Source organism: Lepisosteus platostomus, chromosome 11, assembly GCF_059453375.1.
Source record: "Lepisosteus platostomus isolate fLepPlt1 chromosome 11, fLepPlt1.hap1, whole genome shotgun sequence".
Lineage (NCBI taxonomy): Eukaryota > Metazoa > Chordata > Actinopteri > Semionotiformes > Lepisosteidae > Lepisosteus > Lepisosteus platostomus.
This window is the reverse complement of record NC_142621.1, coordinates 3,793,858-3,816,213: the sequence shown is the minus strand read 5'-3', so window position 1 is coordinate 3,816,213 and position 22,356 is coordinate 3,793,858. Positions and strand designations below refer to the sequence as shown.

The 22,356-nt window shown below is 45.6% G+C and overlaps 2 protein-coding genes across 14 annotated transcripts in view; both read left to right on the top strand.

Moving 5' to 3' along the window:
• miga1 (mitoguardin 1) overlaps positions 1-4,963 on the top strand; it is a 32,217-nt gene extending 27,254 nt beyond the window's left edge. The window contains exons 14-16 of the mRNA XM_088597934.1: positions 1,289-1,342; positions 1,572-1,688; positions 3,706-4,963. Coding sequence (XP_088454060.1) covers positions 1,289-1,342; positions 1,572-1,688; positions 3,706-3,930 — 396 coding nt within the window. The 3' untranslated portion in view covers positions 3,931-4,963. The remainder of the gene's footprint in view (positions 1-1,288; positions 1,343-1,571; positions 1,689-3,705) is intronic.
• Positions 4,964-6,348: 1,385 nt separating this feature from the next.
• On the top strand, positions 6,349-21,622 carry nexn (nexilin (F actin binding protein)). Of its 13 annotated transcripts, XM_088597948.1 has the most exons (17): positions 6,361-6,615; positions 6,700-6,752; positions 10,303-10,394; positions 11,617-11,808; positions 12,745-12,826; positions 13,085-13,233; positions 15,107-15,148; positions 15,823-16,023; positions 16,557-16,736; positions 17,083-17,271; positions 17,525-17,716; positions 18,323-18,370; positions 18,759-18,953; positions 19,232-19,453; positions 19,996-20,187; positions 20,319-20,679; positions 20,828-21,622. In XM_088597948.1, exons 3-17 carry the CDS (start codon positions 10,368-10,370, stop codon positions 20,839-20,841), a joined length of 2,286 nt encoding a protein of 761 aa, XP_088454074.1. In that variant the 5' UTR covers positions 6,361-6,615; positions 6,700-6,752; positions 10,303-10,367; the 3' UTR covers positions 20,842-21,622. The 13 variants fall into 13 exon arrangements, with proteins under 13 accessions (XP_088454076.1, XP_088454075.1, XP_088454082.1 ...); XM_088597950.1 differs by having other exon boundaries at positions 6,349-6,752; positions 16,560-16,736; XM_088597949.1 differs by having other exon boundaries at positions 6,350-6,752; positions 19,232-19,457; positions 20,000-20,187.
• The last annotated feature ends 734 nt before the right edge of the window (positions 21,623-22,356 follow it).

Here is a 22,356-nt window from a genome sequence, read left to right as displayed (position 1 = left end):
AAGGAGGAGCATTGGTTGGTCTTGATTATTCATGGCCTTATTTGGAAAACTTTGGGAATACAAATGCTGCAGGCTGTGAGTGAGAGCTAACGTATTTAAGATGGTGCTCCAAATTCCTATTTGTGTTTTTTTTCTGTGAGCAAAAAATGTGAAGTATTTCTGGTTACCAGCATTTTGTTCTGCGGTTGGCATGCGCTGTCGAAAGAACTTTTTCTCTTGCAGACCATCTCTCGGCCTGAAACTCACCAGTGACATGCAACGTAATCAGCAGTATTGTCATCACAGATGTTTATACACAGTAGCTAGGAATTCAGAGACAGTCAGGTTGAAAATGATACATTATTAGCTCCACTAATAAGGTTTGCCTTTATATACGGTACTTCACCTTGGATCGGAGGAATAAAGATCCCAAAATAACAGGAAATATCTGGTTATTGTGAGTAGGATTTCTCAGTCCATAGAATTTTCGGTGTCAAGTGCAGATCAGGGACTTGATTAGGAAACACTCAGGAATGTTTTCTGTTGGCCATCGTACAGGCTGGAAGTTAGACACATGCTGTAGCTTGCATATTATATTATATTATATTATATTATATTATATTATAATGTTTGTATAGCACTGTTCACGGGAAGCCATATTACTTTGTGATTTCAATATGAGTAAGAGAGTTTTAAAATGAATTCTGTGACACACCTGTAGCCACTACAGTGATGCCATCACAGGAGTAACCTGTGCCTCCTGTTTGGGTTTTGTTTTCTAGTATCTGCATTTTATACAAGCAGCAGGTGAGATCACAAATTACTTGAAAGACCTGAAAATGAAGCATCACTGTAGTCTCATTTGTTTTTCTGGATCAGAAAAGGGACTGATCTAATTCTAACAATGTTACACGGATGTTGGCTCTCGTTGTGGTGTTCTTCATGGTTGTGTGTTATGTAAGGGTTTTGTCATGAAAGCAAAAGAAAGGTAACATGCCAGTAATACCAGTAGCACATGCCAAGCGCAATACACGCTTTAAAGGTCAAAATTGCACATTGCAAGTAACCCAATTGACAAGTCGGGCCCCATCCCCACATGGGATCAGGTGAACGGTAGTCAGGATAAAATGGGATTGTAGGAGGCCCTCTTGATCTCTCGGAACCCCCCAAAATGCCTTTATCTATTTACCTGGAAATTCAGATGGGAAAGTACAACTGCCAAATTGTCAGAAGTATAATCTTCTGTCCCACCTCTCTGCCTCTTATTTCTTATTTTCTGAGTTACTAGCTGTTTTCTGTGTGCTTCCAGGCTGTGGCCTCCAGCTGTTGGTCAGTGCTGAAGCAGAAGAGGCAGCACATGAAGGTAACAGAGTTCCTCTCCCAGCATCTCCCAGCTATTGCAGTGTATCCCCAGCTCTCGTGACACAGCACTATATTCCTTAAAACATTTTTCAAAGTGTTTTTGATCAAGAGCTGCAGAAACCAGGGGGGGGGAGGTTAACGTCCAGTATGCTGAGCTTTGGAAGCGCCGACTGTCTAGATGACCTCTTATCGACTCGGCGCTGAGTTCTTCCTTTCTGTCTTGCGAACAGGTTCCGGATGGCTTCATTGCACACTTCTATGCCGTTTGCGAGCACATTAGCCCCGTTCTGGCTTGGGGGTTCCTTGGGCCAAAGAGTTCTTTGCATGATTTCTGCTGCTTCTTCAAGGTATGTAAGCTTCTGTCTCCAGCCAGTCTGACTCATGATCGCTCTCCTGATGACAGTGAGGTTTGCGTTCCCCACATTTACCTATTGCTGCATCACTATCATTTGCTGAAACGGTCTCTGTGGAATTAAAACCTGGGTGTAGTGCTTTGTGTTTTACCTTTTTATTGTGCTCACAAAATCGGTATGTGAAGCTTGCTCATGCATCTCGGTCCCTGGCACTCAATGGCTTCAGCTACACCGTTGCACACAGGTGATCCTCTGAGCACCAGTCTTGATCATCTTCTGCCAGCTGGCAGCAGTCGGAGACAATACAGAGACTAGACTGTGCTGGTTTATTCTTTGCATTTTAAAACGAGAAAATGATTTTGCCCCCGAGCGTGAACTGTGATATTCACCCGACACCCTGGAGGCAATTAACCGTGTTCTGTTTAACATCCAGAATGTAAATTGCTTGTGTTACTAAGTGCCACTTATTTAGTGCGTCTCTGCTAAAGCCAGGTTTCTGTCACTGGGCTAAGATGATGTCAAGGCGTTTTAGTTCCTTTCATTATGCACAAGTGTTTTCAGCTAATATTTTGCATAGCCTTCTGGCATGTCAGTATCTTCCCTGGAACATAAAATACCGCACTAATAGGGACTGGGGGATCAAGGTATTTATTGCTGCTGTGGTGAGTCAACGATCAGAGTGCTTGTTTCAAACTTGGCGTGTCTGTCTCCCTCGCAGGGCAGTTTGTTTTGCACACAAAGTGAGCTGGGCTTAATGAATGGAGGGCAAATACACTATAAAATAGGGACAGCTAAAACCCTGCTGCTGAGCTGATGACGTGCTGGAAGGGTGACTTCTTCCAGACTTGTCCACGAGCCCCCGCCGAGACTAGGGGGGGGGTGGATTGTCATGCTGCTGCCAGTGCAGGGGCAGGTTTCAGTCGCCCCTCGCTCACCGTTCCCAAATCGCACAGATCCCGTGTAATATGTGGCTACGCTTCTTGTAGCATCCAGATCCTCCCTGAGCGTGTGTAGTAATTCATTTCTGATATTCACATTCCCAACCAGCGTTTCGTCTTCGTTCAGAAGTTACGGGACCATCTCGAGAACGTTTTTATTCGGTCGACTGGCTCACGAAAATGGTGCCAAAACATGTTGTCCTCTGAGAAATTGCATCTTTGCATCGGCGTTTCTCTGCATATTGAAGGGACATTCAAGGAAAGTGTTTTTGCTGAATGAATAGCCAAACGATCAGTAGACACAGAGTGCAGCATGCTTCGGCGTGGTTCTCTCTGGTTTCGCGCCGACAGCATAAATGGGCTCAACCCTCTTTGAATTGCTTGTTGCCGTTCAGCCAGGAAAAAGCGAAGTCGAAATATTTAGCCATGCGTGAACCCATAAAGCCAATTTCCGATGTCATGTTCGTATGTTTATGATTTAACCTTCCAGCACATGGTGTCAGATTTTCATTGGGGGCCTTAGTCCTCAACGCACAGCATCTTTTACATTCCGGGCTTAACGAATACGCCTCTGTAGGCCTGTAAAGCAAGTGCCCCGACCGTGACGCGCCAGGGTGACTCCTTGACATTGAAGGCTGGGAGGAGGGTTTATTTGTTTTTCCTGCTTTATATCGTGTCTCGCGGTGTAAAGGGACGGCGCACGGACACGTGCTCCGTCAGAACGGGCGCAGCGTGGCGCTACGACGCTCCGCTCCGTTCCGGTCCGCTGCTGCTTGGGACAAACGAAATGCGCCCCGTCCGCGTGGGCAGAAAGGAGGGGCTGCTCCGCGGCAAGCTGATCGTGACCGTGAGACGGTTGCCCAGACGCTGTCGGACGAGAGCATGATGGGGCATGTGTGTCCAGTCTGTTGTGAGTCTGCAGTCTGTGTCTTGGCAGACGACAGGCCAGAGCTTTGCTGTGGCCCTATAGGAGGGCGCCGCCGTATGGCGAGCTGTGCTCCCGAGGGTGGCTGCCACCCCAGGGAGCCGTTGCGCGGTCCCGCTCACGCCCCGTGCTGTCCGATCTCCCACAGGACCAGGTTCTGTTCTTCCTGAAGGACATCTTTGACCTGGAGAAGGTGCGGTACTCCGGCGTGGACAGCCTGGCCCAGGACGTGCTCCAGCTGCTCCACCGGCGCTCCGAGCTCCTCCTGGCCTACCTGGGCGCCGACTCCCTGAGGCGGGTCAATGGCTGCGTGCCTGGGAGCGGGCCGGGCCGCGAGCTGGCGGGCGGGCTGCTGGAGGCCCGGGTGCAGTGAGCCCCGGGAGAAAGGACGACGGTCAGCTGCTACTGTGGGAATACCTTGGGACTTTCCGAGCGCTGCGGAGGTATCATCTTGGTGGCCGTATTTATTTTAGTCCTGTCAATACTTGCAATATTTGTGCAGCACCTTGTAGAATTTGCCCAACTGTCCAGTGACCGCCGTACGTTAATATGAAGTGAGTTCTGGCTTCCTGTGTGGGCTATGTGGGCTGTGCTGTACACATTTGATCCTGTACTACGATTGTATGCCTAAAGCCACACTGCTGCTTGATGTTGCCTTGTCACAACATTTATTTCAACTCGCTGCACCCGCCTGATGTAACGCACGTCTCTGTACACTACTATTGGCACTCTACACTGGACCTCATAATGCTGGGATTGCATTCATCTTCAAATACCGTCAGCTGGCCTTTTTATACTGCAGAGCAGGGCTGCTGTGAATGTATCATTACTTTCTGTTACACACATATATATAAAGCCTTACTTATGTCCCGGGAAGCTATGAATTTTTAGCATTTGTCCAGCACCGTTTTCCATATTCCCTATTAAGATTTTTCCTCAAAAAAGCAGGAGGCGGAGAGGCACTCAGTCAGAATCCAGCTGCGCTTTTTGTTCTCCGTGAAAGGTTGAGAAACATGACGAGGCGCCGGGAGTCTGGCCATGCCTGCTGCACCGGTCCTCTGGGGGTGTTTGAGCAAGCAGTGGACTGAGGGCCTGTGGGGAGAGGTCATGGCGCTGTTGCCTGTGGTCACTCAGATTGTCGGCCCTGCAGTCCCTGTTGTACTGCATGATCACTCGGAGAAGGGAAGGCAGTTATAGGACCAGAAGAGTTTTCAAGACAATACAGTAGGCCAAAAAATCCCTTTTAGGAGGTGTTAAGTAGAATCATGGATCAAGGGAGAACGAAGTTAATTTTATTTTTATATACCTATACAGTATATAAGCAGCACTTTTCTCTTGTGCGTAAAAATGAAATTTTCACGACCTGTGTGCATATTGTCTGCAAATAAAGAATGAACAAACGTTAACTGGCTTTGGGGTTTTGCTTTTTTTCTAACCATCAAGTGCATTCGTTTTGTTGAGGACATGCAGAGGACCGTAAGAAAATTCAGTTCAGGCTTCAGACTAAACTCTCTCATAATTGTCTTGGCATGCACCGGTGTAGGAAGTATGTATACAGACTTGGGGAGTTTGAATGGAATATGCTGACATGTGCCAAAGATATCATTGGGTTGTATCTCTTCTTAGCAGGAGGACTAGAGAATGTTTTGGAAGCAATATTTAGGCTTTAAATAACAGAAATGTCACCACTTGATATGTTGAGTAAGACCACATTCACTTCTCCTCCAGAATTGTTTGTGTTCGTAAGAAGTCGGCTTCAAGCCAGATAGTCACGAAACAATACAGCAGGGTGACTCTTTGGGGAAATGGTTGGTTTATGATATGTCTGTCATGAGGTTTTTTTTGCTGACGTGCCAGACAAGACCCGTTTGCCAAATGAATATGATCGCTTCTTAAACCTAATGAGCACTCAGTGCCAAGCCTCACTTACAGTACATTGTTTTTGACTGTGGTAGTGTCGAGGTGAGAGGAAAACTTCTGGAAAGAGTCTTTTTACTGCCATTTTGTGTCTGCTTTACAAAGAAACGCCAACAAGGGGACACGGGTGAAAACTACACAGACGTGCACAACTGGGAATTGAAGTCCGATATTTACGCATGGAAGCGTGGAGCAAGTTCCCCGCCATGTTGATGAAGCAGATACTCTGATGGGTTTAGCTACCGACTAACAAACGAATGGGCTGAATTGCTCAATCTCGCTGGTTAGCTTCTCTTGTTCTCTTAATTTGTTCTTAATACAGGCAAGGTATTCCTCGCACAGCGCAGCGTCATGTCACCACTGACAAGAACGCAAGGTGCTTTAAATGTGAAGATCGGTCGGGAAATGCATCACACAATTACAGAAAATCGTGTGCGCACAGGAAACTAATCCCGCAATTGTGCGAAATATGATCAATTTTGACGATGTGTACGAAGAGGAACTCGCCGAGTATTGGCATACGATGCAGGTCAAACACCACCTTAGGTCCCTCTTAAGATCACATGAGGCTTCTGTAATTCCAAAACTTTTCCCAGTCAAGCGAGTTCCTTGTTTTATTGCACCATAAACGAGGGGAAAAAATAGAAAAGCTGGGAGGTCTTCAATAAAGAATATAGAAAAGGCGCAGTTCTGAGATTCCTTTATTTCTGCAAAGACCTTTTACAAGAAGATAGGCTCGGATGAATCACGTCGAAATTCCGTTTCAGAGGAACATCGTTGCGTGCGTGATTTTTTTTTTCAGGCACCTGCACCCTCGAAAGCAACACTAGAAGGGTTTTTGCAGCCCGGTAGCCGGCAAGGACAGGCGACCAGCAGAAAGAGCCCGTCGGGGGAGAAACAGAGACTCTTGGAGCGAGCGAGTGAGGAGCAGGGGCACCAGGTCTCTCGTCCTGTAACCAGCGTGCTGGCGGGGGGGCAGGGGGGTTTCGGACAGACAGGAAAAGCCATGTGTGTGGGTTGGAACAGCTGAAGCCTGGCTCTGGATTGCCTGGAATGCGGTAGATGGAGAGAGAAACGAGACTTTTATGGAAACTGGCTGCCGAGCCGTCACTTCACTCACACGGCGCTGCGCGCAACCCGAGTGAGCTACACGCGTCTCCTGTCTGCCACAATTTCGGATTACAGCTCGGCGTCGGTTTTTTTACCGGTTGATCCTTTCTTCCAGGGGGAAATTCTTATGTCAGAAAGCTGCTGAATAGATCGTCCTAAAAAAAAAAGGTAACTAAGCACCTTGATGTTTTTTTTTGGGGGTAGGAAAAAAAAGATAAATTGGTATGAAAATGACACTTCTCTAGAATCTACGATGCCAGTCTGCTTACCTAACTTAATTTGTGGGGGGGATTCAGTTACTCTCTGGCCACAAAAATATCGCTTCGTTTTCTAAGGTCAGGATATTGGTTGTAAAATGGATTTTTGAAACGTCGGAACAAGAAAAGAAAGTTATGCGCTTTGTGGAATCTGACGGCATGACTGCACCGGGCATCCCTACGATGCTAAAACCAGCTCCATTAGCAGAAGACAATATTAGCACTGGGACATATACTGTATATATCGGACACGTCTAGCATTGATTTTGGTGTGATTTGCACACTTCGGCGTTCTTAATAACTAATAGGGGAAAGTCGAGTTTCATGCTTAAACTGTTAGAGAAATGTTGTTTGTTTGCGGTTGGTAATGAGACGTTGCAGCTTGAATGCGTTAAGAAAACCTTTAATGAGGAATCTACAACAGGTGAAGGTATGTAAAATACGCCACACGTGGGAGGCAAACCTTTCTTTCCACGGAACCGAAGGTATTTTCTCTGGCTTTAGGCCAGGGGAGAAGTAAGCAACAACCTCCCATCCAGCCTGCAGGACAGTTTAAGCATGTGTGTTCGTTTGGGGATGTGACCTCCGATAATGTGTACAAGATTAATAATACACCCACCGGCCCGTGTCCAGCCGGTCGGCTTGTACAGCAGCAGTTATCATTGGTAAAATTAGACTTTCCTTTTTTGGTGCTCGGTGTGGCGATTCCAGTCGCCGGACTTTCCAGGAGATTGGGACACAAGAGTATTCCGAAGTATTACTGTCACAGGCAAAGCCACCAAAATTCAATGTTCAGAAACTTGAATTTGGTTTGCATCCAGGGCCGCTGAGTGACACAACGAAATCTGCTTTAACGATTATCTCTTGACTAGCCTAATCAGTTATGACAACGTACTGTATGTAACCTACCTTGTGACAGTTATTAACGTCCGTCTTAAAACGGAGTGAAGTCTTTACCCCCCCAAGCTTCAGTGAGTAAAATCTAATGAGCAGCAGTCTGCAAATTGTAACGCTATATATGAGCTTCTAAAACCGGCGAAATAAAATAAAAAAACGTAGAGAGGTGGACCCAAGAATGAAGTCAAACAAGCTCTTATAAAAAAAAAACAGCGATGAAAACCAAGGATGCCCCAGGCTGGCAGAGCTGCGAAACCTGTAGAGGTTAACTCGCGTCACAGGGGTGAAAGATGGCTGCGTGCACATCCAGGCCATGACGGGGGAGGCTCTCACAGCGGAGTCTGACAGCAGTCTGTGGGGCTGTAGTCCCCTCTCGAGGGGTTGGCATGAGACCGTGGACGTGAGCGCCGCTGTCCTTGGGTCCCAGGTCTGATTCCAGAGCAGGGGGCACCTTCCGTGGGGAGTGTGCATGTTCGCCCCGCGTCCTGCTGTCTCCTCCATGGCTGAGGCCTAGCGGTGTGAGTCTAGCATAGGCTCTGGGCCACTGTGACCTTTACTAGTCTCTGCAGGTTTCTAACAACAGGTGGATGGAGTTTCCCCCTTTCCTCAGGGAGCAGAGTGGGGAATAGAGTTTGGGAATCACGGGATTGCCCCCAGGTGCGCTTAAACAGGTTCAATGGGGTTGAGGAAAGGCAACCTTTTGCCCTTGTCTGTCCTGCTAATGTCTTCAGCATGGTGGAAATTAGTGGCCTTCCTGATTTGGAGTGGATTATTGTCGGTGATCAGAATTACCGATTCAAATAGAAATCGGGCGAGCTGGTGTTGGGAATGTACAATTCGGCGGAAGGCGAACGGCTCAGTAGCAGTTCCTCCGAGATCGGTAAGCGCACAGTGAGCCCTGCCCATACTGTTGAGGCTGACATCACTGTGCTTGCTGCCGAGACGTCGGCTCCTAAACTGGAACGATGACCGGTTGTTGTCAGTACACCTGCTCTGCACACTGAGCTGTGACTCATCAGCGCGCAGGACAAAGCTCTGTGGACCGAGTTTCACAAATAGCACGCCAGACGTGACGTCCACCCTGACGTCTCAGCACTGTCCACTGAGCAACACCCGGTTCGCACTCATCGAAACCTGGATGTCACGCCTGCTTCCGCCAGAAAAATAAGTCACACTCAGTCCTGGTTTCTCAGGCAAGATTGCACTTTAAAACCCATGCCGCACAGCACTTTGCAAAATAAAATCAACTACTGTAATTGCATTTGGTGCTTATGAAATCCTCTTACCTCTTTTTTTTCATGTTTGTCAGAGGGATTCCACTACATTTTAATCCAGAGCATTTTAATGCTTTTTTAGTGTATTTATGACTGAAGCAAACATTAAGCCGTTTTGGAACATTTTTTAAAACTGCTTTGTATGATTTTTTGCTGATGTGTAGCTGCGTATTTACTGCATGAGGAAATGACATCATAACACTGGCATAATCAGATCACATGGGCTCTTTTCTTTTTTTTTTTTACTCTTTTCTTCCCATCTGCAAGTTAGCATGTTGTACCGGCTGTGGAGTTAACCAATTATTTCAGCAGGCATAGCTGGGCATAGTACCTCATTGGAAAAGGTGTAATCTATGTATATTTTGTCCTCTGTTCAAGATACACAGATGTGTAAGGAGTGATAATTACATAGTGTAATTACTGTACATACTGTACCTTATGCAGAAATGTTTTTTTTATCTGAATAACTGTTCTTTTATTGTTTTTCTGTTCCACATCAAACATTGAAATCCGTTTTATCTCAAAGTGTTATATTTGTTTATAAAAGTGCCAAATTATTTCTGATTAGCACAGCTGTTACACAGGAGGCACAGGACTGTAACTGGTGGCTGGTTTATAGAAACAAGACAGAGGAGTGTGGCCCTTCAGCCTGGCACATGTCACAGATCTATGCACGTCTCAATTGAGAAGGTATTGCTGGAATCTCTTGTACTCAACAGGGCCATTGATAAGAGCAGACGCAGGGTGTTTGGAGTTCATAGTCATTTTCTTGTCAAAAGTATCCAGCCCATTTCTAAAAGGCTTCATGAAAACTAACCTTGGAGACGAGTGCTGAATGAAGTCTTATGTTTGACAGCAGGCTTAATTTTAATTTAATAAGTTAACCAAGTTTCTCTTAATGCCACTGGGAGAGCAGCCGAGATCCATGTCTGCAGCTCCTTCTACGGAGGTAATTTTTAAGTGGAAATTATGCATATCCTATTTGTTTGTCCTCAGAACAGGAAATGCGCGTTTTTCCAAACACATGCCTCTTTGGTGAAAGCTCATAACACAGTCGTTGTTCTAGAATGGATTCATTCTCTTAATAAAAAACAATTAGATTTCATGGGCTGTTACACTACTGTGCAGAAAGAAATCCCTTTTACCCATTAGGATATTAATTCAAACCACAACCACATCCTGTTCATGTGTTGTTATTGTGTGATCTGGCATTTAACCCATGGGGAGGGACAAGCCCGTTGCAAGGTAGTGTTTCTATTGCTCAAACAGCTCACTCCTCTTCCTGGTCAGGTGCCTTTTGAAGACCAGTGTGCAGACAGTGTCCAGTGCCCAGTCTAAGCATCAGAAACACAGCCATGACTGATGTGGCACAGAAGACAGAGGTGAGTGGTCCTGGAAATAGCTGGACAGTTCACTTGGTCCGGTGTTGCTGGACAGCACACATACAAAAAAAAAAATCAGCTCAGCTTGTCTGATGTGATTTGTAAATGGTTAGGGCATTACTAAATGAGACTTACCTGTAGTAGTTTTAAATAGGATATATGCAGAAATGACGACAAAGTCACAGCAAGGACAAGATTGCTGAGCTAGGAAAAGAAAATGGTGCTTGTCCAAGATTTTTACTTCTCTAAATTAACTCTGACGTTTTTTTTTTTTTTAAAAAAGCTTTCCATCTGACTGGAGACTTTCTTAGCTTCCAGGAATCCGGTTTCTCTCGTGTGTGGGGCTTCATACGCAGAGTGACAATGGAAAGATCACATATCCAGGAAAAAAAGCTCAACAGTGCATGTTTTTATTGGAATGGTAATGAATCGTTCAGTGCTTCTGAGTGGTCCTTTAGAATTAAATTTGGGATTACAGTAAAAAAAAAAAGAATTTCAACATGTAGCTGAAACTAAAATGCTGTCAAAAGATACAGTAGATGAGAAGAATAGATACAGAACTGCAACTGTCTCTCAGTAGGTCACCGAAAATTATTTCTCTTTCAATCATAATAGTTTTAAAGACTGTGCCATCAGTCTGAAAACTGGAGCATTTTATTAAAATCCCAAGGTTTACAGTTTACCCACACATTCTGTCCCTTTCCCCACCTCTTCAGGGGAAGATCCTAACACATTCCTTTTATAAAACATTCTGAAATCTTGCTTTTCTGATTATCTGCTCCCACCTACCAAAGCAGGGGCATTTCTTTGAAAAATAAACAGCTGTGGCTGGCGCTCATGAGGTGCCTTTCAAAATAAGTCCCTCATGCCTTCCGAGGGGTGATTAAAAACAGGAAAAGCCTTTAGATTGGCAGCTAAAGAATTGTATTTTCCTCAGGAGCGTCACTTCAGAAACGGTACAGTGTTAATGTTACAGTGCAGTTGTATTATACTGGAGAGGGTTTCATCACCGTCTGAGGAGTGTCATAGACGTGTACACTGGGGGCTGCAGAGGTAGCGGATCTAAGGGCTCTCGGTGCTGGATGCGGACCGTGTCTCCGTGCCAGTTTTCCTCGGCTGGTGGGAGTGGAGACCGCCACAGCAACCTGCCCAAAATCACCGCGGCGCCCCCTTTTCAACCCTTTCCTGTCCCCTTTCCCCTCTCCTCCCCATCTCTCCAAAGATCCTTCTTTCTTCCTCCAAACCCGTCGCGAAATGCTACGTGCCCAGGCTTGGGAAGGGGGATGTTAAGAATAAGTTTGAAGCGATGCAGAAGGCCAGGGAGGAGCGGAGCCAGAGGAGAAGTCAGGAGGAGCACCAGAGGAGGAGGGAGCAGTACATTAGAGAGAAAGAGCGGAACCGCAGAAAACAGCAGGTCCGCACGGATAACCCGATTAATCACGCCTTGCATGGCCTGGGCTGAACACTGTTAGGGGTGACCTTCAGTTGTGTGCTCACCTTTCAGCATGGCAGGCACCCAAAAATAGAATGCAGAAACAACAAAGACCCCCCTCCCTCCCCACTCCCCGGGTAGATAATTGTTTTGTGAGCACTCATGGTGCTCAAAATAATTCCAGGATCCTTTTTGTCTGTGTTCGCATAGTTAAATCATGACGCCAAGGTGAGGCGCAGCAAAACGTTGAGTACGTTCAGAGGTTTGCATTCTGTAAAGGTGGATGTGAAACACGGTTGCTCATAAGGTGAGGCGTAGAGCAAGTAGGTTTGAACAGGGAGCACGCGTTGGCTGCAAGGGAACAAGTACGATCTAATTCCACGTTGAAAAGCAGAAGAAACAAAGTTTCCCCCTTCAACTTTTCAGCGTGAAATTCACCTGTACTTAACTTGTTGCAAAATACACGTGAACTGACTCTGGAAAAATACAGTTGCTGCAAGTAAAGAAAAAAAAAATGTTAAAGAACTATAATTTTGTACCAGACATCTGTCTGATGATGCATAAGAATTTACACTGCTTATCAGAAATAGTAAAGATCAGATCTGTTCCCTGATGCAGAGGAAAATAAATCAAGAATCTCTTGTAATCCTTCCAGAAATATTAGACTCCAGTCTAGACTAGAGTCCCAGTATTTCTCCTTTTTTTTCAGCTGTGTACTAGTCTGATCCTCTCTCCCTCCCTCGTGTGACGAAGTGGCCTAATCCGATCCCGCACGGCCTTCCGTGTCTGTGTGCTCTGCCGAGATTAAGCCGCATGGATTGTGCAAATTGGCATGGGCCCTGAAAGAGCGAACGTGTGCGGACGGTGATCCTGGATTAAGCTCTTAACCTCAGACACTCTTGCTCTGATCTGTGACAGATGAAAGAACTCCTTGCTTCTGATGAAGAAGAAGACACAAAGCCAGCAAAACCAGAAAAATCCTACGTACCAAAAATCACAGGTAAGAAGGAAAATACAGAGGTGGAACGCTAGAAGAACTCTTTCAAATGCACTGACATCAAAGACTGTTATTAGTGCTAGAAGCAGTATTAGCAGCGGTTGTAATGGTGTTAGCGATAGAATCAGTGGTTTTCAAAGCAGTAGTAACGAGCAGTTTTTTTGAAGCACATTAGCAAACCCTTCGACGGAGGGTCACAGATTCAGGGAGGGAGATCTCGTTTCCAGTCCAGCGGTCCGAGCCCTGCCACTGTCTGTGCAGGGAGTGTGAAGGGCAAGTTTGCAGAGATGGAGAAGCAGAGGCAGGAGGCAGAGAGGAAAAGGACGGTGGAGGAGAGGCAGCGCAGACTCACGCAGGACACCCTGGAGAAGTCCAAAATTCAGCGCGAGCTGGCCAAGAAGGCGGAGGAGGTGAGTCTTGGAGGGGGGGGGGGGCGGGGGTGGGGGCGGCTCTGCTTGTCCCCAACGAGAACAGTGGAAAATGTCAACCAAGATGCAGCCCGTCTCTGAAAGTGTTGTAATTTGCAGCCAGAAGTATCAGTATTGCTTGCAAGCTCTCTCAGTTACCCCATGGCCAGTGTATTTAAATCATTCTTCACTGTCTGTTCCTATTACTTACAAAGTGATGGGGCTGGCACAGCAGGTATCCTGATTTCCTAAATGCAGTGAGCAAGATTTTTAATAATAATAATAATAATAATAATAATAATACTTACAGAAATATAGTGCTTTTCTGGACACTCCACTCCACTCAAAGCGTTTTACAGTGGTGTATCCCACTACCTCCACCAAAGTGTAGGCCCCAACTAGATGATGTGCCGGCAGCCAGAGTGCACCAGTAGTCTCACCACACACCGGCTCTCAGTGGGGAGAATGAAGAGATGAAGCCAGTTCAGAGATGGGGATTATTAGGAGGCCGTGACATTTGGCCAGGACGCCGGGGTAACACCCCTCCTCTTTTCTAGAAACACCCTGGGATTTTAAATGACTTCGGTCTTATGTCTTATCCAAGGGACGGGACACTTGGACAACATGCACATTAGCTCAGGAAAAATGTTCTGTGAAGACTGCATGGTAAATCTTTCTGTGCACAGTGAAAGAGCAGCAGCAGTACCCATTCAGCATGCTGCAAGGCACACATTCCCAATGTCATCAGTCACTGTATGAGCACAAGCCCAAAACTTTGGGAATGTCTGAAAGAACAGTGATGGTTTACATCAGACTTCACTGAATTCATGCCTTTGATGGAGCTGCACCCCAGTTCACAGCCCTGTTTCTCTGGCACTCTATCCAGCGTTCATACAACCTACCTTAGCCGTAGATTCATTATACTCCTTTTCTTTAACGAGAAAAAAGACCCTGACCTTTTTTCTTTGTTTTATAAAGTGCTTTCTTTCTCCTTATATAGTATCCATCTTAATTGATTTATTAAACCATCACATAATGAACGTAGCTAAAAAACCCAAGCATCATTCAGTCTCCTGGTTGCTCCCTCTCTGTATGCAGGTATTGTTAGTAGAAAGTACAGTGATTATTTTATTATGAATGTACTGTGGCCCAGTCTATGTTTCATACCGCTGTGATGTCAAAGTGATTGAATGATGATTCCCTGAATTAGATTAAGCTTAAATTGTATTATTAGAAATCATAAACTAGTATATTGGGCATCACAGTGGCACAAGGGTTAGCATCGCTGCCTCCCAGAACCCCAGATCCTCCCTGGGTTCAATTCCTGGGGCTCTGTCTGCGTGGTGTCTGTGTGTTCTCCCTGCATTCACGTGGGTTTCCTCCCTGTCCAAGGACGTACTGGTAGGATAATGGATTCTGTAAAAACAGGCGCTGGTGCGAGTGTGTGCGTCCTGTGATGGGCTGGCGTCCTGGCCAGGGTGTGTGTGTGTGTGTGTGTGTGTGTGTCTGTCTGTGTCCTGTGATGGGCTGGTGTCCTGGCCAGGGTGTGTGCGTGTGTGTGTCTGTGTGTGTCCTGTGATGGGCTGGCATCCTGGCCAGTGTGTGTGCGTGTGTGTCTGTGTGTGTCCTGTGATGGGCTCTGGCTCCTCCTGCAGCCCTGTATGGACAAGCAGAATAGAAAATGGATGGATGAAAACAGATTAATTAAAATATTGAAAACTCTCGGGATGTATTCACAAAATCTTCACTGCTGTTTAAAATGTGCTTCACAAATTTTTTGTACTCCCATCACTAACACTTTAAAGCACACCGTCTGCACCTGTGACTGAAACTATTCTCAAGTCAAACCTAATAAAATAAACTTTTCATTTACTAGATTGATGACTTAAATAATACTGGATGTGGCTCAGAAACCGAGGTAAATATTTTCTTAAGTCCCTTTCGAAGAGCAATTTTACGTTCCCATATGTTGTATCCCTTTGAAGCCCTTTCTAATGAGTATATGTAGCTAATTAAATCTGTTTAAAAAATCCAGTTAACTTTGTATTGGGCAAAAATTATTTTCTATTTCTCAAGTTGTTTTCGAATGTGCAGTTGCCAAATCCAGGAAAGCTTCCAGGAAACTTTAAAGGCCAAGTGCGCTAAAAAATCGATTCCCCAGTGCTGCATTAACCAGTGTTGTCTGGTTCCATCAATCGTCCCTGACACACAATCGGGAATTCTAAAATCAGTGTTGCATGGAGGGAGCTGTGAACAGCAAGCCATGAGCAGCCACAGCTGGTCCCCTCAGATCGTGTGGCTTCCAGCTGTGTCTCAGGTCATCGCCTCGATTTTGTTCAGTAATGCAAATCAGATGTTCCTATTAGAAATAGACATTGGCAGCCTCACCATTACAGAGAAATGCAGCTGACTTTCAGAACAGTCTCAATAAATATTGGTAATAAAAAACAAAATGATGCAACATCTGTCTTCCTCTGGAGTACAGTGATCAAGGAGATGAAATCGTGTTTGCGCACACCTGTGTGTTTGCGCGCACCTGTGTGTCTGCGCGCACCTGTGTGTTTGCACACCCTTCTTTGATGTGATGCGCAGGAAGGCGACGACTCCCTGCTGGTGAAGGTGGTACCGGTGAAGACGTCCAAGACCCCAGGCAAAATCAAAGTCAACTTCGAGGACTTGGAGAAGACGCGGGAGGAGGAGGAGAGGAAGAGGAAAGAGGAGGAGAAGACGAAGAGATACGAGGAGCACCGGCGTTCTTTCCGCGAGGCGAAACGGCGCTCCGTGGTCCACTCGGTGAGTCGGGAGCGGGCACACCGGCGGGGTTGCGGTAGAATCGTTTCTAAGATTGGATTCGCCCCCCGTTTCCCGGAGGGGAGACCTTCAGATCGCAGCCCTGCCAGCTGCCTGCTTCTCCACCTTCTCAGCTGAGGCCTGAAGAACGTGGAGAGGTCACGTCCTGCTGGGTGAACAAGGGCACATGCAGTGAGAGTCCCCTGGCTGTGCATGCATGTCTTGAGCCAGCACACGTTCACCGTTAGTAACTGCAAAGGAAATGACAAAAGCTGCAGACCGATGGTGCCAGCGAGTACAATCTCTCCCCGTATGATCGCAAACAGAATGCAGTTTCTTCAGCTTCACAGTCTTGAGTTCACAGACAGAACAGATTGCCAATTGTGGGGACATTCAAAGCTCCCCCCCATTTCCACTGGCACTGACTTTCCTTCAGCAGCTACAGCACGTGTGACTGGCAAGGTTTCATTCTTGACACCCGACGACCTCTCTTCGAGCGGAACGTGTTAAGCCGCGTCTGTTCTCGATTTCTCGAGGAGGAGGACGAAGCGCAACCCAAGGAAGTGAAGGAGCAGGTCACCCCCGGCAAGCTGAAGCTGACCTTCGAGGAGCTGGAGAAGCAGAGACAGGAGCAACAGAAGAAGCAGGCGGAGGAGGAGGCCAGGAGGCGTCTGGAAGAGGAGAGGAGGGCCTTCGAGGAAGCCAGGTTGCAAATGGTAACCAGAGGAGCTGCATAGAATAATGCATAGATGAATATCTGGACCTCCAGCATAAAATGGGTATCAGTGGACAGAACTGACACAATCACACTAACGCTGAAAGTCACATCAATTTATTTTTGTTCCCCATGAGAGTGTGGATTCACCACACCTCTGAGAACTCCAGGTCATAAAACAAGCAACAGATCATAATTAGGTTACATGTCTTCATGTTGGGAGACTATAGGTTGATCACATTTTGAAGAAGCTTTAAATGCAAGGGACTGATAATCACACTCACAAGTTGACTTCAGACTTGTGTTCTGCGGAACTGCGAAAGAAGACAGCGACTGTTTTGTTCCAGGGCAGCACAGAGGAGGAGGAACAAGGTGCCCAGTCCCTGAAGGAGGATCTCCGCCCGGGGAAGTTAAAGCTAAGCTTCGAGGAGCTGGAGAGGCAGAGAGTGGAGGAGGAGAAGAGGAGGGCGGAGGAGGAGGCCAAGAGACGCATGGAGGAGGAGAAGAAGGCCTTCGCCGAAGCCAGAAAGAGCATGGTCAGTACTGGGCTGACCGCACCAACTGGGGAGTGCCTGTACAGCTCATTGCAACAGAGCAGGCTATAATTAAAATGATACTTTATTCTGGATTTAATGTCCAGCGATTTCAGTTTTATTTCCTGGTGTAAAGACTTTCCCAGTTGTTGCTGTTCTTAAACAATCTGAAAAGCAGGTGGTTGTTTGTTTGTTTGTTTGGTTTTTTTGGGTAATCCCTTTGCCGCTTTCAGCGCGATTCTGCTCCCGCCCGCAGGTGCTGGACGACTCCGACGACCCGCTGGCCTCCCTGCTCACCAAGGAGGGGGTGAAGCCGGGCAGGCTGGGCCTGGGCTTCGAGGAGCTGGAGCGCCAGCGGCGGGCGGAGGAGCAGCGCCGCGCGGAGGAGGAGGCGAGGCGGCGGCTGGAGGAGGAGAAGCGGATATTCGCCGAGGCGCGCAAGAGCTTGGTAGGACCCGCTGGGGGGGGGGGGGTTGTGAATCGCACCGCTCCGACGAGCGACAGGGAAGCGTGGACGCCGCGCTTCGTCCGGCCCGCTCGCACGGCTGCAGCGGCAGGACCTCTCTCATCGCCATCGGCAGAAGTCACGGCCTTCGGGCTTGCAGCAGGAAGGAATCCCGGAACGAGGTCGTTCTCCGAAATTTGTGAAGGGTCCTGGCGCTCGCTCACGCCTACCCGCTTCAGATTTTAGTGCGCCTACACGCACCTATAGAGATGTGCACCACGTCCTTCTAGCATCTCACTGTATGGGACAGTGACCGCTGCCCTACCCCGTCACTATGTGTATTACTGGAAATATCTACAGTGTAATTGGGTATTTTTGACTTGTACTAATTGTACATGCTGACTAATGGCAACTGGTTTATGGCTGTGTGCTTTTACCGTTTGAGCATAGTATTTTATATTCAAATGCACCTTCATCTAAAATTATTTAAAAGCATTTTGTTTCAACAATGCAAACGGGGGATCACCTCCAGAAACTGTACTCAACCACTAATGAGACATGCTCAGATGGTAGCAATGCTTTTTCGACTGTCCCTAATTGTTTTTAAAGAGCCCAGGCCAGGATCAGGAAAATTCAGGAACTGGATATGGAGATGATGTAAGATTTTTTTTTCCTTTTTTGAAATGAAGCATTGTCAGACGATTCTGTATAGGAATGTGTTGTTAAATGTGCTATAATCTACATCAATACCATGAAATATTTTTTCCTTGATGAACAGAATACTAAAATAGCACCAAAAAAAAAGTAACATCAGGTATTAACGTTTGAATCGATAGCAGAAGCATTTAAGGTAGCCTAAAAAAAAAATCCAGAAGAATCTCTTTCAGGACGTTTGCTTGTTCCTGTGCTTGCATGCACGTGAAAGGCTGGCTTCTGAGCTGTGCATGTGAACAATTCAGCTATAGCTCTAGTCCATAATCTGTCAGCAGTAAAGCACAATGGTGCTCAAGACAAGAGTGTAAAATGTGTCCTTTCCTCTGGACAGGTACTCGATGATGAAGAGGGACTAATAAAAAGTGAGTCTCAGGAGGCTCTAGCACCTGGGAAACTGGACATTAACTTCGAGGAGCTGCTGAGGCAGAAGGAGGAAGCCGAAAAGAGGCGCACAGAGGAGGAACGTAGGCAAAAACTGGAACTGGAGAAGCAGGAATTTGAGCAGCTCAGACAGGAAATGGGAGAGGTTGGCATGTTATTCTACACTAAAAAAAACAAAACTCAAATTCATTTAATCTATTTCCCCATACAAATGAACTCTACCTTTTATGTGAAAAGCTAGTTTTACTTTCAGAAATTGTAGAAAATTAACTTTGATCAAAATCCCCAGACAGCCTTGTAAAACCCTTCTCACTTGCACCCTCTAGCGAGCACTGCGGTAACGTTTCAACTCGTTTTAATGTTAAAACCCTGTCAAGTGTTGCAGCTGCAGCCCGGCCCAAGTCACCTGCCTCTCTTCAACAGGAGGAAATAAATGAGAGCAGTGACGTCGTCAGCGCGGAGTACGAAGAACTGTTAAAGCTGAAGAGAGCAGGCTCCATCCACGCCAAGAACTTGAAATCGAAATTCGAAAATATAAGCCAACTGACCGAAGAGGAAATACAGAAAAAAATCGAGGAGGAGAGAGCAAGAAGAAAAGCCATCGATATCGAAATCAAAGAAAGGGAAAGTGAACGATTCCAGGAGGCAAGTACAGTCCTTCCCAAGTGATGTCTAATCTTTCAGCACATCCCTCCTGAAGTTAACATTTTACCCTTGTTGTCATACGTCATATGAGGACATACTGAATTTCCATTGTAGCCACCAGCTCTGGAATATCCAGCAGTGTATTTTTTCAGATCTTAGCTTGCAGTTCCTCACCTATTTCTTCACGATCTGTAGTCAAGGGGAAGCGTAGGCCGAATCCGTCCCACCAAGATTTGGGCTGTAATAGTGGTTCCCAAATGACTAAATTCCATTCAGATTTAACTGGCTCTATAAAGGCCGAGGCTCATACATGCAAAATGTTACCTTTTTAATGGAGTAAATGGAGTACAAAAGAAGCATTTTCAACAATCATGCAGGAAATTCTGGGACTCAGCCCTCGCTTTTGGTTACTTACCTTTTTCTGAGGTATTGACGAGTTGTACTCAAAACAGCCAGGCCCCATCCCAGCAGCCTTGTAGATCCAGTATACAAACTATCTTTAGTCACTACACCTAAAATTATTTTTTTACGAATCATTCTAGGAAGATGCAGAGGAGGCCAGAAGGGAGGTCTCCCAAGTTCAGGAAGCCCCATTTAAACACAAGGTGGACATGAGAGCTCGGTTCGAGCAAATGGCAAAAGCCAGAGAGGAAGAGGAGCGGAAGAGAATTGAAGAGCAGAAACTACTTAGGATGCAGTTTGAGCAGCAAGAAATCGATGCGGCCTTGCAAAAGGTGAGACGTCAATTCCCTCCCGCCATACCCCACCTACCTACCTCAACGGCTACTTAAACTTGTTTTTTTTTTTTTAAATGTCCAGAACTCACATTTCCCATTAAAAACTTTATAAACCTTTTTTTTTGCAGAAGCGGGAAGAGGAGGATGAGGAGGAAGGGAGCATCATCAATGGATCAACGTGCGAAGACGAAGAGGAACACGCGAGATCTGGGGCTCCGTGGTTCAAAAAGCCTCTGAAGAACCTGTCGGTAGTGGATGCCGAACCAGTCCGGTTCACCGTTAAAATCACTGGGGAACCGAAGCCAGAAGTTACCTGGTGGTTCGAAGGAGAAATGCTACAGGACTGCGAGGACTATCAGTACATAGAAAGGGGAGAAACGTACTGCTTATTCCTGCCAGAGACGTTTCCAGAAGATGAGGGAGAATACATGTGCAAAGCAGTGAACAGCAGAGGCACAGCTGCAAGCACCTGCATTCTTACCATTGAAAGTAAGCATCAGTCACCATAGCGGTCTTCTCACATCACGTCCATCAAGGAGTAGATCCCAGGACCACGGCAACACAATTTCATTCTTTTCTTACTTCACACCTCTGCTTTCTTCTCCCAGCTCTAACTTTCTCCTTTTTTCTCTTCTAGCTGAGGACTACTGATGCCCTTGCTTTACTGGAACTTTGCCTGTCCTTCATGTCTTTTGTGTCCATCTTCATACTCCATCTTTCTTATGGTGGGGCCAAAAGAATATTAAAATCTGGGATTTGTGTCATTCCTCCATGGTTAAAAAAAAATAGCACAGTTTATACCTTGCTCCTCCTCATTTAAACCCAGCTCTTCATTCAGAAAATACAGAAGTAGATTTTAAACACTTTCATTTTCAACTGTGCCAAACCAGAGAACAAAATTCTTTACATAAGTAATCTGACCGATATCATTTTTTAATCCTATAACTTAAAGTGCAATTGGATTTTCCATTATTCTTCTGATGTACAGAAATCTCAAAAGCAGTCTTGATTTTTGAATTTTAAAATGCTATTTTAAGTGTAATTCAGGCACCAGGGGAAAATGTTATTGATCACAGCCTTCAGAAACTAAACTCTTGAGCCCTGAAGATGAAGAACTGAATATGAATGAAGCCTGTGAAGAGAACCTACATTAAAAGTTTTTTTTAAACCCGTTGTAAAGTTTTTAACCTTGTTTCTTTGATCTTTTTAGGAAGTTTGATTTTGTAGAACAGATACAGAAACATTGTAGCTTCTGGTTTTCATAATTTCATGATCACACTAAATGGCAAAATGTGAGAACGCTACAAAAGGTAATTGCTTTGATATGAATATATTCTAAAAAGTGCACACCATCCTGTTGGTGCAAAAACCTCCAGTTTCAGCACAACAAAATTTGTGATGTTTTAAATTTAAATTAAACATTTTAAAAGTCTTACCACTCTAGTGTCATTTATTGCACAACTGACTTATTCAGGTCTTACAGTGGGGAAAAAAAACCTCCACTGCAAAAACAATTCAGACAGCAATGTGAAATTCCCAGTTATTCCTCTTACACCCCTCACACACAAGCATAATGTGGATTTCTAGAAGGCCTGGCCCAAATCTGATTTCACTTACTACAAACCTAGGTACAAAAACTCTTGGCTTTGGTTACAAGGTGCCTTAATTTGTGCTATCCATACTTAGTATTCAGATCTACCCACAATAAAACAAACCAGATACGTGCTGCACATCTGAGACTTCACACAATGTTCAACCGGAGGGGACTTTTCAATGAAGTCCAGCCTAACTACGCTCAAAGCAACGGCATTAAATAAGTCATAAATTAAGCAAAGAACTGCTGTTTTAGAGAGGTGAAAACTTAAAAATGACTTCTGAAGGGGACTAGCAGAAAAAAAGCTCACAAACTCAAAGGTACTGTACAGAACGTTAACACTTATGTTTCAGTTCTGTTGTACAGAGAAGAAATGCTGTACAAACAAGGAATATTCAGTAGAGGAATATACACATCCTCCAACAATGTTCTACAATGACTACAATACAAAAAAAAATAAAAGGACAATATCAGCAGAACAATGCTGTTCATGTCTTTCATACCTGGGTACAAAATATTTAAAGAAAGCCATATGCAGGAGTCATACAAGCATATGAAATCTTAAGAACAAA